Source organism: Myodes glareolus, chromosome 26, assembly GCF_982192425.1.
Source record: "Myodes glareolus chromosome 26, mMyoGla1.1, whole genome shotgun sequence".
In the NCBI taxonomy this organism is placed as follows: domain Eukaryota; kingdom Metazoa; phylum Chordata; class Mammalia; order Rodentia; family Cricetidae; genus Myodes; species Myodes glareolus.
The window spans coordinates 44058711-44073982 of record NC_142051.1 but is presented as its reverse complement, the minus strand read 5'-3'; the positions used below and the strand labels follow the sequence as shown (position 1 = coordinate 44073982).

The following is a 15272-nucleotide window of genomic DNA, read 5'->3' as shown; positions in this document are numbered from 1 at the left end:
ACTCTTGGGAGCAAACACCTCACCCACATTGGGGCTGCCTGTACTGGAGGAAGTCCTTGTCCATACGACCATGAACGCATGTTCACAGAAGCAACTTGCCACCCATTCACGTCTTCTCAAACTTCAGTGTGCCTGAAAGGGTCACCCGCTAGTGTGTGTGTGTGTGTGTGTGTGTGTGTGTGTGGTGCGGGGGGGGGGGGGAGGGAACTGGGGGGAGCGGCTCATGGTCACGTGACCTTCGCTGTCACATGGTCACTGACACACAGGCAGATTGTCCAGCTGGCTCTATACCGACATACACCAAGGCAGGCCGTACATTTCAGCTCCCAGCCTTGCTGTCACTGCCTTGGAGGTATGCATGGCATTCAGGGTCACATGCAGGGTCCTTTGTATGACACTGTGTGCTGCCCAATGGCATCAGCCATGTTGACACATATCCTCTTAAGTAAATTAGCCCTCCTGTCTGGGCCGACCCATTTAACAGGAACAATGGGAAGAATGGGACCCAGGGAAGGGGGCAGGGTGGGAATACCACTTGAATATTTATCAAGATACTTTTTTCCCTTTTTCTTTTAAAAACAGGAACAGAAGGACTGCAGTCCCCGGGGACACCTTACACTGAATGATGAGTCTGCGGTGCTCATCTCGGGAGTCCTCCATGGTGTAGAGAGTCTGCTTGGTGATGCTGTTCAGGTCCACGTTCCTCCAGTCCTCCAGCATCTGGAACGTGATGTCCGCGCTGTGGATCACCGTCCGAGATGCCTGTAATCCAATCCAACAGTCGTGAGCTCCCAGTTAAAAGCCCGCCTCTCTGTCCCCTGTGTGCCTTCTGAGTGGGCATGCTTATCACATTTTGTAGGCTACTCGGAAATCCAGGGAAACTCAATCTCAGGAAACAATGGTGATACCATGATTCAGAAAATTCAGAGAGACACTTTTTCTTCCCGAGACACAGGAGACCACTTCCTAAATATAAATAACCCCAGTAGCACAGACACTGAGAGAAACAATTAGTAAATGGGACCTCCTGAAACTGAGACGCTTCTATAAATCAAAGGACATGGTCAATAAGACAAAATGACAGTCTACAGAATGGGAAAAGATCTTCACTAACCCTACCTTGGCTGAGGGCTGGTTTCCAAGAGATACAAAGAACTCAAGAAATTGGTCATCAAAAGAACAAATAATCCAATAAAAAATGGGGTACAGACCTAATCAGAGAACTCTCAACAGAGGAGTCTAAAATGGCTAAAAGACACTTAAGGAAATGTTCAACATCCTTAGTCATCAGAGAAATGCAAATCAAAACAACTGTGAGATTCCATCTCACACCTGTAAGAATGGCCATGATCAAAAACACTGATGACAACTTATGCTGAAGATAACTTATGAGGGGGAAAGGGAACACTTCTGCATTGCTGGTGGGAATGCAAACTGGTACAGCCACTTTGGATGTCAGTGTGGTGATTTCTCAGAAAATTAGGAAAAAGCCTTCCTCAAGACCCAGCAATACCACTTTTGGGTATATATCAAAAGGATGCTCAATCATACCACAGGGACATGTGCTCAACTATGTTCATAGCAGCATTGTTTGTCATAGCCAGAACCTGAAAACAACCTAAATGTTCCTTGACTGAAGAATGGATAAGGAAAATGTGGTACATTTACACAATGAAGTACAGCAGAAAAAAATAATGACATCTTGAATTTTGCAGGCAAAAGAATGGAGCTAGAAAACATCATATTGAGTGAGGTAACCCAGACCCAGAAAGACAATTATCATATGTACTCACTCATAAAGTGGTTTTTAGACATAAAGCAAAGAAAACCAGCCTACAAATCACAATCCCAGAGAACCTAGACAACAATGAGGACTCTAAAAGAGACATACATAGATGTAATCTACATGGGAAGTAGAAAAAGACAAGATCTCCTGAGTAAATTGGGAGCACGGGGACCTTGGGAGAGGGTTGAGGGAAGGGGAGAGATGGAGGGGAGCAGAGAAAAATGTAGAGCTCAATAAAAATCAATAAAAAAGAAAAAATGTATCATTAGCATTTTGGGTTCTTCTTCTTTGTGTTTGTTTTCATATAATTAGGAGAGTGAAAAAAATGTGAATAAGGTAGAAAATTAGTAGACATCAAGACACAGGTAGGTGTGTGTGTGTATGTGTGTGTCTTTTAAAACTATAGCTTCCCCAGCAAACTGTTGCTAATGAACTGAAATTCACATGCTAGACCAACACTAATGAAAACAAAGGAGAGGACATCTAGGCTACTTCTTTTACTCACATATTTGTAAAACATCTTTTAATAAACTTTTTGTAAAAACTAAAAACATACAAGGACATCCTTGGTCTCTAGCCCTAATGCCTGTCAACTTCTGGGCAGAGGTAACTATCGCCTTGCCCGCCTCTGTTCACGTGCGGTCAAGTCCACTGGAACACCTGTAGCCCTCTCTGAAGGTCAGAGACACCAGAGTGTCTGAGCTTCTTCAGTTCTGTGAAGGTCAGGAGCTCTGGATTCGGGCACACCTACATCGTACCCCAGCTCTGCTGCTTGTCCCCCTGGGCTCACCGTCTGTGAAGAGGAGACACAGTGGTACCTGCCTCTTGGTGTCCCTCGTGATGGCTGTTAAGTGTAGCGCACAGACTGGAAGCAAGGCTCCATGGACACAGCGTCATGGCTGAGGTCGGTTTGCTTTGCGTGGACTGGGCTGACACTTTGGAACCTTCCCATGCTGTGTTCCCATAGACTGAAACCTTCTCCTCCCACCACTTTATCCCATTAAATACTTGATGTTCTGTACTTTCCCCTGATTTCTATCCCATTTTCTTCTTATATGCTTATTTGTTTATTCATTCATTCATCCATTGACTGGTTTTCCTGATGAAGACAGGTACCACTTAGCACAGTGTATGCATGCAACATACACTCCAGAGATTTCCTGAAATGGGAGGTTAAGGGGAGCGCTGAGTGGCCTGCCTATTAGAGTATCACAGAGAGACTGATGTATAGAGGAGTGTCTTCTTGGGGCTTGCTTAATTTGACTTGTTCTGTGTGGGTGTTTAAGGAAAGCTCATTGGCTTATGAGCTCAAATGTACCATTGTTTTTCATTCCCAGAATTAACCCCAGTCCAGAGTTCTGGCTGGTCCAGGAATGTGTCTGGGAGCAGCTGTCTAGTGAGGTTAGAAAGGTGGTATTTAGTGACCAAGCTCCATGCTCTGTGTTAGCAAGGTGGAGAAGGTGTGTGGGGGTGTGTATGTGTGCATGTGCATGTTTGTGAATGTAGATATACACATGCATGCATGTACGCGTGCACGCGCGCGCGCGCGTCCCAATGTGAGTGTAAGCATGGGAACAGAGGTCTATAAGTGCATTAAAGGGGCAACATCCTTCCTAAAGTACCCAAGCCCCAGAGGAAAACATCAAAAGCATGTGCTTGTTTCCAGGTAGGTCTAAGATTCCCTTTTCCAAGTAAAAGGGAGCAAGAGAGTGCAGCTGGCACAAACTCTCAGAAATACAGGACAAGACATGCGTCTTTGTATTTCTAATAACCCCATTCTTCCCTGCGTTCCAGTCATCCGTTGGATTGTCCCCAGGGGCTATCTTTGCCACACCTGTCTAGTCTAGAAGGGTTTTCCTCTGTCCCTAAACCATGCCGTGTGCCTTCGATGACAAGGACAGATGTAAGGAGACCAAGGTGGAGCCTGTCTTGGACTGTTCTCAATCAGAAAAACCCACCTCCTGTCTTGTCACTGCATAACCAGGAGCCCCAACAGCCAGATGGCACTCTACAGGAGGGGATACAAACCAGAATGTGTGAAGGCAGTTGAGTGGGGTGTATCAGCTCCGACAGGGAACTGGAGATGAGGGGGAATGCCACTGTGCCAAACGCTGACGACTGCCCAGGTAACAGGGTGCTCTGGGTGAGCTGCTACTTCCTGCAGGGTTTCTACATGTAATTAGGGTGCCCAGGTGTCATCCTCAGCAAGTGAGACAACTGGTATCTCCTGGGGAGAGGTCAAGGGTGCTGCACACACAACTGCACCCCAAGCATCAATAGCGGTTGACAAACCCTGTAATTTAGTTCAAATAAACACAAAATTGGGAACCCAGATCATGTTCAAAAGGTTCAGGGCAACTGATGTTGCACACAAGTTACAACTTTGGACAGGGGCTGAGGTTTTTAGTGCCTTACGTATAGAAACTGAACACATAAGAGGGAGGACCCTGCTATGCTGGATTTGATGCCACGGGAAGTTGTCCCTGTGGGTGTCGCCCCTGACCTCTGCAATGGCCCGGCAGGGGTTAACACAAAGGAGAGCAGACAGCTACCTGGCAAAGGTGATTCAGCGACGTTTGCCTTCGCAGAATTTGGGAAAACCTTCTCGACACTGCAACAAGAAGACAAGAAGCTGGAAACATTTGCATGCTTGATGTTCCAACCAGGAGAGGGTTTCAAAACGTGGTTCTTTTCTCACTGGGCCTCACGGCCCTGCCTCTGGTTTTAGGTACTAGCAGGCAAGCGCCCGTGCCTGACTCTTGTGTTTCGGCTCCAACAGCCATTTTCTGATGATGATATTTAGGACACGGATTTCAGAGTCACACACATGCTGCACTCGCAGGTGTGGGAAACCGTGGCATCAACCAACCGTGAGCAAAAGCAATTATCTGCTTGGCTTTCACTTTGCTAATTGCAAGCTCACTGCTTTCCAGCTAATCGCAGGAATCAAACGAAGCTTTGAAGAAGCCCCTGTAAGACACCGAGTGTCTCATCGGAACCATGACCGGCTCATTGCTGTGTGGCCAGGGGGTGCTACTGGCGTGGAACGTGGGCTGCCCCACAAGGGAACTTGGCATTTGTCATTTCAGCCAAATGGCCTGTTTGTGGGTTTTGATTTTTGAAAGGCTGTTTGTCTATCTGCCCTAATCATCTGATAATTTGAAGTGAAGGGGCCTTATATCTGTTGGTTTATTTTTTAAGGCATGTCCTTGTTCACAGTCTTCATTCTTCCAGTCTTGAACGGGGGAGAGGGTGGTGGTGGGAGGCGCTTGCTTCCCCACTTCTGCACAATCTCCAAACATCCAGGCTCCCTGGGGAGGAACTACTTCCTCCAAGCAGGAACAGGTGGAAGGCCCAGCCCACCTCCTCCTTGCTGCAGACTTTGAGCGGGTTTGTTTTGTCGGTGCTATAATTAAAACAGGCACGGGGCATTCTTCTCATTAATTTCTGAACTGGTCATGAAATAGTCAGAAATTTCCCCAGGATTATTCTAATTTGAACTTGGAGCTGGCTTGGTTTGAAAAATAGTGTGTGGGGTGGAGGAATGGGGGGGTTGTGTGTGCGGGGAGATGAACTTCTAATTTTCCAGGCCGATCAATTGTTAATCCTGCTCCTTAATTACTTTTTCTTTAACTTTGTGATGTGGAATTTAGTGCTGGAGAAAAGAAAAGAACTGAGAGCCGTGAAATAAAGCAGGCTTTATCAATAGGTGATGGGCACCGCAGGGGCCTCTGAGCGAGTCTGAAAGGGTAATTTGATCGCCTTCATTTTCCCCTCTGGCACTTGTGTTAGCACGGACTGCATGCTGTATTCAAACAGGCCTTTAAGAAACATATTTTAAAACCTTGTTTTGCTTAAAATCATCTCATCTTTGTTCAATGGCAACAACTGTGTTGTACATGAGTCTTCTCTGCGCTCAAACCATTGAGACAGAGCCGAGCCAGGCTTCTCAGACTCGGCTAACGGGGGACTACAGGCACTACTTAGCCAAGAAAACATTTGTGGCTCCAGTCCCCTTATAAGAAATATGAATTTGGCTTTCTAATTAGGCAGAGAATCTGTGAGGCTCTTACACTAGCTACAGTCTTTTGTGGATAGAAGTTTCAAGGACACTTCAAGCATTAAGTTTGATTTGTGGATTTGTGGCTTTGGGGAAGGTTCTTTGCCTCTCTACACCTGTAGATAGGGACACGACGTCCTACCTCACAGTGGTGCCTGCCATAAGAAAGAAATGGAGTTACAAGTATTGTGCTGACTGCTGACTTTGGGATCAGACAGGGAGACTGGGTAAATCCTGTCTCTGCTTCTTACTTCTCAAGCCCAAATGAGTCCCCTCTCCTTGCTGCTAGCAGTAAACATTTTGCGAGGATGAAATGAGTTCACACACGGGAAGTATTTAGCCTAACCCCTGGTGCTTCATAGTCTGAGTGCTATTTCCTCAGTGACTCACGTGACAGGAGTGGCTTTGAAATGCTGCCCTCACTCCGTTCTGCTCCAAAACTCAATACTTACATTCAAATTTGATGTTTCTCAGGTTTTCTGGGAGGTCATGGAGAGCCACTTTCAGCCACTCGTCCAGCTGCTTGGCGAACTTTCGGATCACCTGAGTTAAGCTGAAGGAAGAAATGATGAATTTAAGCATGCCCTGAGTTTCTGAGCCCCTAGAGAAATTCATCTCACACAATCCTCTGCTGGCTGCTTCCACAGAAGCACAGCGGGCACCCCATGCCTCAGGAGCTTATGGGTGCCTGTGCACAGTGGAGGGTAATAGCCACTGCAAGCGTGGCGTCCAGGATTCTCTCCCTGAGCAAGACATCCTCCGTGGTATTCTGGGAGTGCCTTCCTCCCGTATGGGTGGCGTAGCTAAGTACCCTTTTAAAACTTGAGGGGCTGGGGAGACGGTTCTGCAGGCAAAGGGCACACGGTGTTAACCTGAGGACCTGAGTGCGGATCTCCAGAGCCCCACACGAAGCAGGACATGGCTGGACTCTGAGCTCCCAGTGCTCCGAGGGCAAGATGGGAGGTGGAGAGAGGATAGGCTAACTCCTGGAAGTCAGGTCAGCTGTGGGATCAGCTGCCAACAAGGGGCCCTGTCTCAGATAAGACGGAAGAGGAGAGCCAGCAGCAAAGGTGTCCACTGGACTTCACACGTGTGCCACGACACTCACGTACATGAAACACACACACACACACACACACACGGACACAAACAGCTTCTATGGCCTCAGCTGTATCCCTTGAGCCTTCACATTGTCATTCTGTGACTCCATGGCCACTCTGCGGCCTTCTTCAGCCTCACTGTTCCCGGCCGTGCTCCTGTCCCTCAGCCTGCACGGCTGTCCCTAGGCAGCATGCTCCATCTAAGCAGAAGACCTATGGAGTCTTCTGTTCTCAGCTCTGCTGGGCACCTGTGCTTCACTGTGACCCTGTCCTCAGGAAATCCCGGCTTCCCTCGGCATAGGGGACCCTGCCCTCTGGGAAATCCCAGCTTCCCTCGGCATCGGAGGATGCGTCTCCTAGCTGCTCCTCAGCCATAGCTCAGTGCCCTCGACCTCACCACTACAACTCCAGTTCAGAGGAGCAAACCTTGCCTCCGAATCCTACTTCAGACTTCCATGGGCACCAGGCACACACATGGCGTGCAGACATTCAGGCAAAACACAAACACATAAAATAAATAAAAATTAAAACACATATATTATACAGCTCTTTGGTCTAGTCTTGGGCTCTCTTCAAAATCCTCCTTTCTGTCTCTCTCAGCAATTTATCCACACCCACGTCAGCTACTGTGTGTATCCTCCTATCTCCAGCACAGGTCTGTGAAATGTCCATCCTGTGTCGCAACGAGTCCAACGTGCCTCGATGAAATTGCTCTCCCTTGCAGACATACTTCTCTTCCCGTATTCCATTTCAGAATAAAATTCTACTTCCCATGAAGTTTCGTTTTTGAAAGCTTATTTATTTTAACTTGTGTGCATGCTGTGTACTTAAGCTAGAGGCATTTGACCCACGGAGCTGGAGTTACAGGTGGCTGCAAGCCTGATGATGGTGCTGGGATCTGAACTCAGGTCCTCTGAGAAAGTGGGAGGTGCTCGTTCGTGTGTGTGTGTGTGCGTGTGTGTGCGTGTGTGTGTGTGTGCGTGTGTGCGTGTGTGTGCGTGTGTGTGCGTGTGTGTGTGCGTGTGTGCGTGATATGCATTGGTGTTTTACCTGCACGTATGTATGTGTGAGGGTGTTTGATCCTGGAGTTACAGACAGTTGTGAGCTGCCATGTGCATGCTGGGAAATGAACCCAGGCCCTCCAGAAGAGCAGCGAGTGCTCTTAACCACTGAACTATCTCTCTGGCCCGGAAAGATGTGCTCTTAACCCTTAAGCTATCTCTTCAGCCCTGAAGCTTTGTTTGTAATTAGTTTGTTAAAAATGTTTCAAACAGACCCTAAGGTAAGCTAATAATAATAAAACCCTCCAAGTACTGAGCAGCCCAAATAAACACAAGTTCTTTACCAGTTTAATTTACAACATGCCTTTTTTTTTTTCTTTTCTGGGACCTTTTACCAAATAGATCACATTATTCACGCCCAAGAACTTACTGTGTGAATTTCACAGAGTTTAAATAAATATGTGCATCCCTGTGTACATTCACACGGGACAGCTGGCAGAATGAATTGTACTTCCTTAGGGTATCTAAGGCTCAATTGGGTCTCTAATTTCCCCGCTTCTCTTAAAGACAGCTTTTAGTTCATTTGAACTAATGATATGGATGTGTTACATGTCAGATATAGCATTCAGTTTCTTCAGCTTTCTAGATTCAGTTATGACTGACTCTCCCATGCTGTTGTGGTTGATTTCTTCCTTGTGGAGTCATTTATTCTAGTCACCTATCCAGTGTGCTTCCTTAGGGCCTAAGAATTGATCCAAAATGGCCGCAGTTTACTGTTTAGTTCAGGAAACTTCCCAGGTGATCTTTGTGCTGCATCTATCAGGAGTATGGCCACGGCTCAGTGTCCCACTATCAGTGTGCCCCTGACTCAGTGTCCCTCTGTTAGTGTGTCCATGGTTCATGGCTCTGTGTCCCTCTATCAGTGTGCCCGTGACTCAGTGTCCCTCTGTTAGTGTGCCTGTGGCTCAATGTCCCTCTGTTAGTGTGCCTGTGACTCAGTGTCCCTCTGTTAGTGTGTCCATGGCTCAGTGTCCCTCTGTTAGTGTGTCCATAGTTCAGTGTCCCTCTGTTAGTGTGTCCATGGCTCAGTGTCCCTCTGTTAGTGTGCCTGTGGCTCAGTGTCCCTCTATTAGTGCCTGATAAATGTGCCATCCCAGACTCTTGGCCCTTTTAGTAAGGACTGCAGATTTTTACCTCCAATTACTTCCCAAGTGCATTTAATGTGTTCCCTTTCCTGCCAGGTCAGTCAGTCACCACTCTTACCTGGGCCCCGATATTAACGTCCTAAGCACCTTCCGTACCTTTTGCCTTCTACCTCCATCCCAGCACAAGGTGAAGGGAAGACCCCTCCCCCCCGACATTTATAGTGCTGATCTGTGTCGTGTGGTGGTTTCTCACTCTTAACAGCTCCCAAATAAATCACACACCGAGTCTTACTCTTTCTTATAGATGCCCAACCTTAGCTTGGCTTATTTCTAGCTAGCTTTTCTTAAATTATCCCATCTACCTTTTGCCTCCAGGCTTTTTCCTTTCTCTTGTTTCTGTCTGTATTCTTACTTTCACTCTGACTCTGGCTGGCAGGGTGGCTGGCCAGGTGGCTGCCCCCTAACATCCTCCTCTCCTTGTTCTCTTGCTCCTTCCTTCTCTTCCAGAGTTCTCCTGTTTATACCTGCCAGCCCCATCTATCCTTTCTCCTGCCTAGCTATCAGCCATTAGACCATCAGGTGTTTAGAGGCAAAGAACCACAGTGTCACAGAGTTAAACAAACACAGCATAAACAAAAGTCATACACCTGAAAATAATTTTCTACAACAGCATCACCCCCAGGTTAAAAATCCTCAGTGCCTTCCAATGTTCTGAGATTGAAACCCCCAATCCTCCAGGCTTTTCTTCTCTCTGGTTCCCCTTTGCTCTGTTTTGGGTCCCACTGGCCTCTGAGCTAGACCTTTGTTCTTTGAGTTTTTTACACCAAAAACATCTTTCCGTTAATTCATGGGCTCAACTCCTCGCCTCTCTCATCTCAGACTGGTTGTTACTTTTGTAAGGAAACAATACCTGACGCTCCCAAGATGAGGCCCAAAGCTATAGCTATTCGGGGGGGGGGGGGCGGTTGTGACAGTCAGGCCATTCTGTGCTGACTTATAGAATCATGTGATTAATGTACATCTTTCTCTAGACCATGAGCTCTGGAGCAGAGGTCAAGGACAACGTCTGTCTTGCTTAGCCTTTGTCCTCAGCACCTACATAGCAGCAGATACATCATAGGCACTCAAGAAATGTTCGTTAGATATAAAAAGTAATAAATGTCTCTCAATCTTCAGATGGACAGATCCCAGACATCCTCCCCTAAACCCTGCCCAGGCTCCCCACCCTCTGCCCAGGCTCCCCTCCCTCTGCTTGCCTCCTGGCTCACTCCACTGCGCAGCACTGGCCTCCTCTATATTTGTCTAGCAGCCCAAAGCCTCTGCCCGCTTTGCGCATGCTAGTCCCTCTACCCAATACGCTCCTGCCCCGGATAATGGCATACTCCCTTCTTACCACCTCCAAACGCTGCCCACCGTGACTGCAGTATTTGAAGTCACTGGTCCACCTTCCCCCAACATGGGAGTCCTGTGCTGCCTCAACACTCAATCCTACCACGGAACTAAAAAAACAGTAACTCTGGCTCCTGTGATGAAAATTAACTATAGGGAGGTTAGCACAGAACAGCAAGCCCTGTTTGGACATTGCTGTAGCAAGCCGGGTAAGAGCAGAAATGGTGGGAACGGTGCATTAGGGTCACATTGGAATATTCTAGAGGTCAAGTCAGCAGGCTTTCCTGCCGGTGGAGGGGTGTGGCTGAGGAAGGAGTGGAAATGTGTCTTCCTGAGGGAAAGTGGAACTAGGCATGGCACCTCACCAGGACCTGTTCCACAGAGGCACAGCACTTCCCAGCACTGAAGGCAGGGTGAACTCAAAGCATTCAGAATGTCATAAGGCAAGTCCACGCTGGCTAGACAGCCTCAAAGAGGGGCTGAGTTCTACGGCAGAGGGGGGCAACTTCTCAGAATCTCTGGCTGCTCTCCACAGAGGGCCGAGCTGTAGAGCAGCTCTGGGTGACTGCCCAGGGGTAGGGGCAGCCTGCTATTCTCCAGCCATGTGCTCCGCTGTAGCTGGCACACAGCCGGAGCTGGGAGCTGGCCTTTGTCTGCAGTCAGAAAGAGCGCAGCGGCACTGTGGAGGGACCTCTTGCTTCGGGCAATTGTTTGCTTTTATTAAGCTGAAGAAAAGTGTGGAGGCATTCAGCCCAGAGACGGTTCTATTTGGGGTTTGGAGGCTTTTAAAATATCTCTCTCTTTTCTCTCTCTCCCCGTCTCTGTTTCTCTGTTTTTCTCTCCCTCTCTCCTCCATCTCTGTTTTTCTTCCTTCCTTCTCTCTCTCTCTCTCTCTCTCTCTCTCTCTCTGTGTGTGTGTGTGTGTGTGTCTGTCTGTCTGTCTGTCTGTGTATCTGTGCATGTATGATAGGTACTCCCATGTTGAGACCAGAGGACAACCCCAGGTGTCAGTGTCTCTCTTATTTGTAACCTGTAATAACACCAGCCTAGCTGGCCCAGAAGCTTCCAGAGATGTTGCTGTTACCACCTTCGTTTGCTTTGGGAGTCCTGGGATTGAGCCTTACCCACGGATCCGAAGCCCTGGGTCCGTAGTCTTTTAGGCATTATCTAAACACTGAGGCTGCTTTGTGGCAGAGTCCACGAGGAGGCAAGGTGTTAGCGTTTATAAAGATAAGGTGGGGGACTGGTCCCACGAAGGGCAGTGGTGAGTTAGTTACCCAAGGCCTTGATGGCTCCCCTGGTAGGCTTCCTGAAGCCTCAGTGGGAGAAAGACAGACAGATACGCCATGCAGAGAAAATCCGGGTATAGAGTGCCTTTCAAAGTCTTAAAGATACTTTTTATTGTACACAAACATCTGCCACAGTCATTTTGACATAAATATAGTGCTGTTTATATAATGTATGTGTCTAAAACTTGTGTTTCCATAAACTCAAAAAATTCTTGTGAGTTCCAGGGAGCCGAATTGTAGGATCCACTCTAAACATGTCAGATGCACCCCTCTCAATTCCCTGGTCCTAAAATTTTTTTTTCTTCCTAAACTTAACTTTGTCCTCTGTTCTGCCAACAATTTGCCAGGTCCAAGAGACACAGGACAGTTCCACACCACAAAACCTGAACAGGAGTAATGCAACCAGCTATCCCAGGATGTGACCAGCACCCAGTTATCTCAGGCCCCCTCACGAAAGACTTCGATGCCCACAAATAAGCAGGAAGGAGTCTTGAGAATTTGCCATCCCAATTTCTTCAACCTGCTATGCCTAAATCCCCGCCTTTTTATTCTAAGAAAAAGATGGGAATGTTGTAATCTGCTGGCCTGGTCCGTCACCTGGGTACCCTGACCCTTTAGGAGAGGGCCCCGCCCACTCCCAACCTCCCTCTTCTGCTGTCTACCTTCTCTCCCACCCCAACCCCATCAGTCCTTTTTCTGGAGTGGCAGATTCTGCCTCTCTCTCTTTCTGTCCCCACTTACCTCCTTCCCTTTCCCCTCCATAATCCACTAAATAAACTCTATACTCAAACTCTCTCTGCATGGTGTATCTGTCTGTCTCCTGCCAAGGCCTCAGGCCACCCGCCAGGGGACCCACTGAGGTCTCGGGTCCCCCATATCTTTATAAATGATAACACAAGGAGCTACCTACCCTGAGCACTGCCTCTCCAGACCCCCGGCTATGCCACCTCCTTCAGCATCTACTGAGCCTCTTCTTGACCCTTCTGCCGTCATGGGGGCTCACCAGGAGGGAAGGTTTCCCTTAGCCCCCCCCCCCACTCCCCAGGCTGGCAGTGGAGGTGGGGGTCAGCCCAACAATCCTGCATGGATGGATATGAACCTGCACTCAGGCTACGACTGCTGTGACTCTCTCAGGGCCCTGGGTGACTGCCAGCCCTGATGCTGTTACAACAGCCAGGAAGTGATGATAGCAGACACCTGCTAATGGGCGAGCATGCTGAGCCAGACACTAAACACTTCACACATTCTTCCCTGTTTAATCCTCGCCTCACCCTGCGAAGTGGGTATTATCATCAGTCCTTCTAGAGAAGTGAGAACCCAGCCTCAGAGGCAGGGCCAAGGATCAAGGCCAGATCTGTTTGCCCCCCCCTCCCCGGGCTGCAGGCCCATAGGGTGACAATTCCCATGTTGGGTGCTCCAGGGGCCTCACATCTTACCCTCTCCTTCTGCTTTTCATTTAGCATCTCTGGCTTGGTCCTTGGTCTTTTGCTTTTTAAAAAAAATATCCTTGTGACTCTAATGCACACGCACACATGTGCGTGCACACACGCGCATACATACACGTGCACACACACACGCACTCACTCACCTTCTTTTGCTACATCAACTGTTAACACTGTTAACCTTCTGCCAATATCACCTGGAAGAGGTGAGCAAGACAATGTTGAGAGTGAGGGCTCTGCACACCGGTCCTGTACACAGAGGTGCATGGCACATGTGCGCGGGGGGGGGGGGCTTCTCAGTGCTGCTCCGGGTCACCTCTGCTGTAGTTACAAAGTGGGTAAAGTCTGAGCCACTGAGTTGGAAGCTGAGCCTCAACCTGGCCAGGATCATGAGTGACAGCGTCTATTTCCAACCCAACAAAGCATAAGGCCTTGGGCTGAGAAAAAAGTGAATGTGTAAAACTTAAAAGTTAGCTATCAGACAGACCCTGGCCTTTGCGGTGACTTTGCCCTCTCAGTTTGATGGGAAAGGGACTGAATTATGAAGTCTGAGACCACAACGAGTAGTGGGCTAACTGTGCGATTTCTAAAGAGTCTCCAAAGGTCTACTGGAAACTCAGTGCAGCAAGCATGTTTGAGATATTTTCGTTTGTTTGTTTGAGACAGGGTCTCACTACGTAGCCCTGGCTGACCTGAAACACTAAGTAGTCCAGGCTGACCTTGAACTCACAAAGTTCCTCCTGCCCCTGCTTCTTGAATGCTGGTGTTAAAGGTGTGTGCCACCAAACCCAATCATGTTAGATATTTAATGCTGTCCTTTAGGGTCAAGCATTGAGACTAGCACATTGCAGCAATTGATAAACACTCGTCTAGTGAATGAATGAATGAATTCTGGCTGTTTTGCTATTTGCACACAAAGGCAGATATGGTATCCAGCTCTTAAGCTCCAGCTGCCGCCCTGTCACAAACAAGAAGGTAGGGATGAACAAACTAAGTCTCAAGCAACTGTAGAAGTCACCTGGGGAAGGTCTAGGACTGAGGCACAGAGACTAGGAGAGGAAAGAAAATCTAACAAGTAAATTCTAAACTAAGCAGAAAATATTCCGGAAGAATTTGAAGGTAACCATAGCAACTACAAACCCCAAGCAGCCCAGGGAACCCTAAAGACAGAGATTCAACTCACACTTACTGCTTAGGAGAAGAGGCATATGCCCATTTCTTGACATAAACCCTTATCACCTCAGTGTCCATTGTTCTAAACATTGCTTGACAATCAACCAAACATTCTAAAACTGGCAGATGGATGACTCAGTGAGGGGAGAGCTTGCTGTTCAACACCAAGACCTGAGTTTGGGTCCCAGCAGCCATGTGAAAGCCAAGTGGCCCCTATCTGTGACCCCAGCGCTTGGGAGGCAGAGATACGTGGATTGCTGGAGCTTACTGGTCAACCAGTCCAGCCATAACAGTGGGCTCTGAGTTCAGTGAGAGATACCATCCCCCCAAATAAGGCAGTGGGTGACTGAAGAAGACCCTGTTGTTGACCTCTAGCCTCTACAAGCACCACAGTGTATTGGCCACTTTTCTGCTGTTCTGATAAAGCACCACGACCAAGACAACTTAGAGAAGAAAAGGATCCATTTGTGCTGACTGTGCCAGGGGGCAGCAGTTGCCATGGTGCAGAAAGCTGCAGCAAGCAGCAGGCACAAGTGGGGACAGGACACTCAGAGTTCACATCCTTTACCATAAGCACAAAGCAGAGGGGCAAACTGCAAGTGCAAGAATCTCTAAAGTCTCAAAGGCCACCTCCAGAGACATGTGCCTCCAACACCACACCTGAACTTCCCCACAGAGCACTACCAACTGGACAAGTGTTCAAACACACGGTCCTATGGGGGACAGTCTCACTCAAACCACCGCGACGACCTACATGGACACGGTGCAGACACAACACACATAACATGACAACCCAGCACTGGACCCAGTGAGAACACTTCTCAGATGGAAGGAAATACATTTTTTCATACACAGAACAAGCAAACCAAACCAAACCAACCAAACAA

General features: G+C 48.1%; 1 protein-coding gene across 4 annotated transcripts in view; it reads right to left on the bottom strand.

Moving 5' to 3' along the window:
* Rfx4 (regulatory factor X4) overlaps positions 1–15272 on the bottom strand; it is a 137725-nt gene that overhangs the window by 37186 nt on the left and 85267 nt on the right. For all 4 annotated transcript variants that reach the window (XM_048418669.3, XM_048418667.3, XM_048418668.3 and 1 more), the window contains 3 exons: positions 6299–6399; positions 4339–4397; positions 618–762 (listed from right to left, as the gene is read on the bottom strand). In XM_048418669.3, coding sequence (XP_048274626.1) covers positions 618–762; positions 4339–4397; positions 6299–6399 — 305 coding nt within the window. The remainder of the gene's footprint in view (positions 1–617; positions 763–4338; positions 4398–6298; positions 6400–15272) is intronic.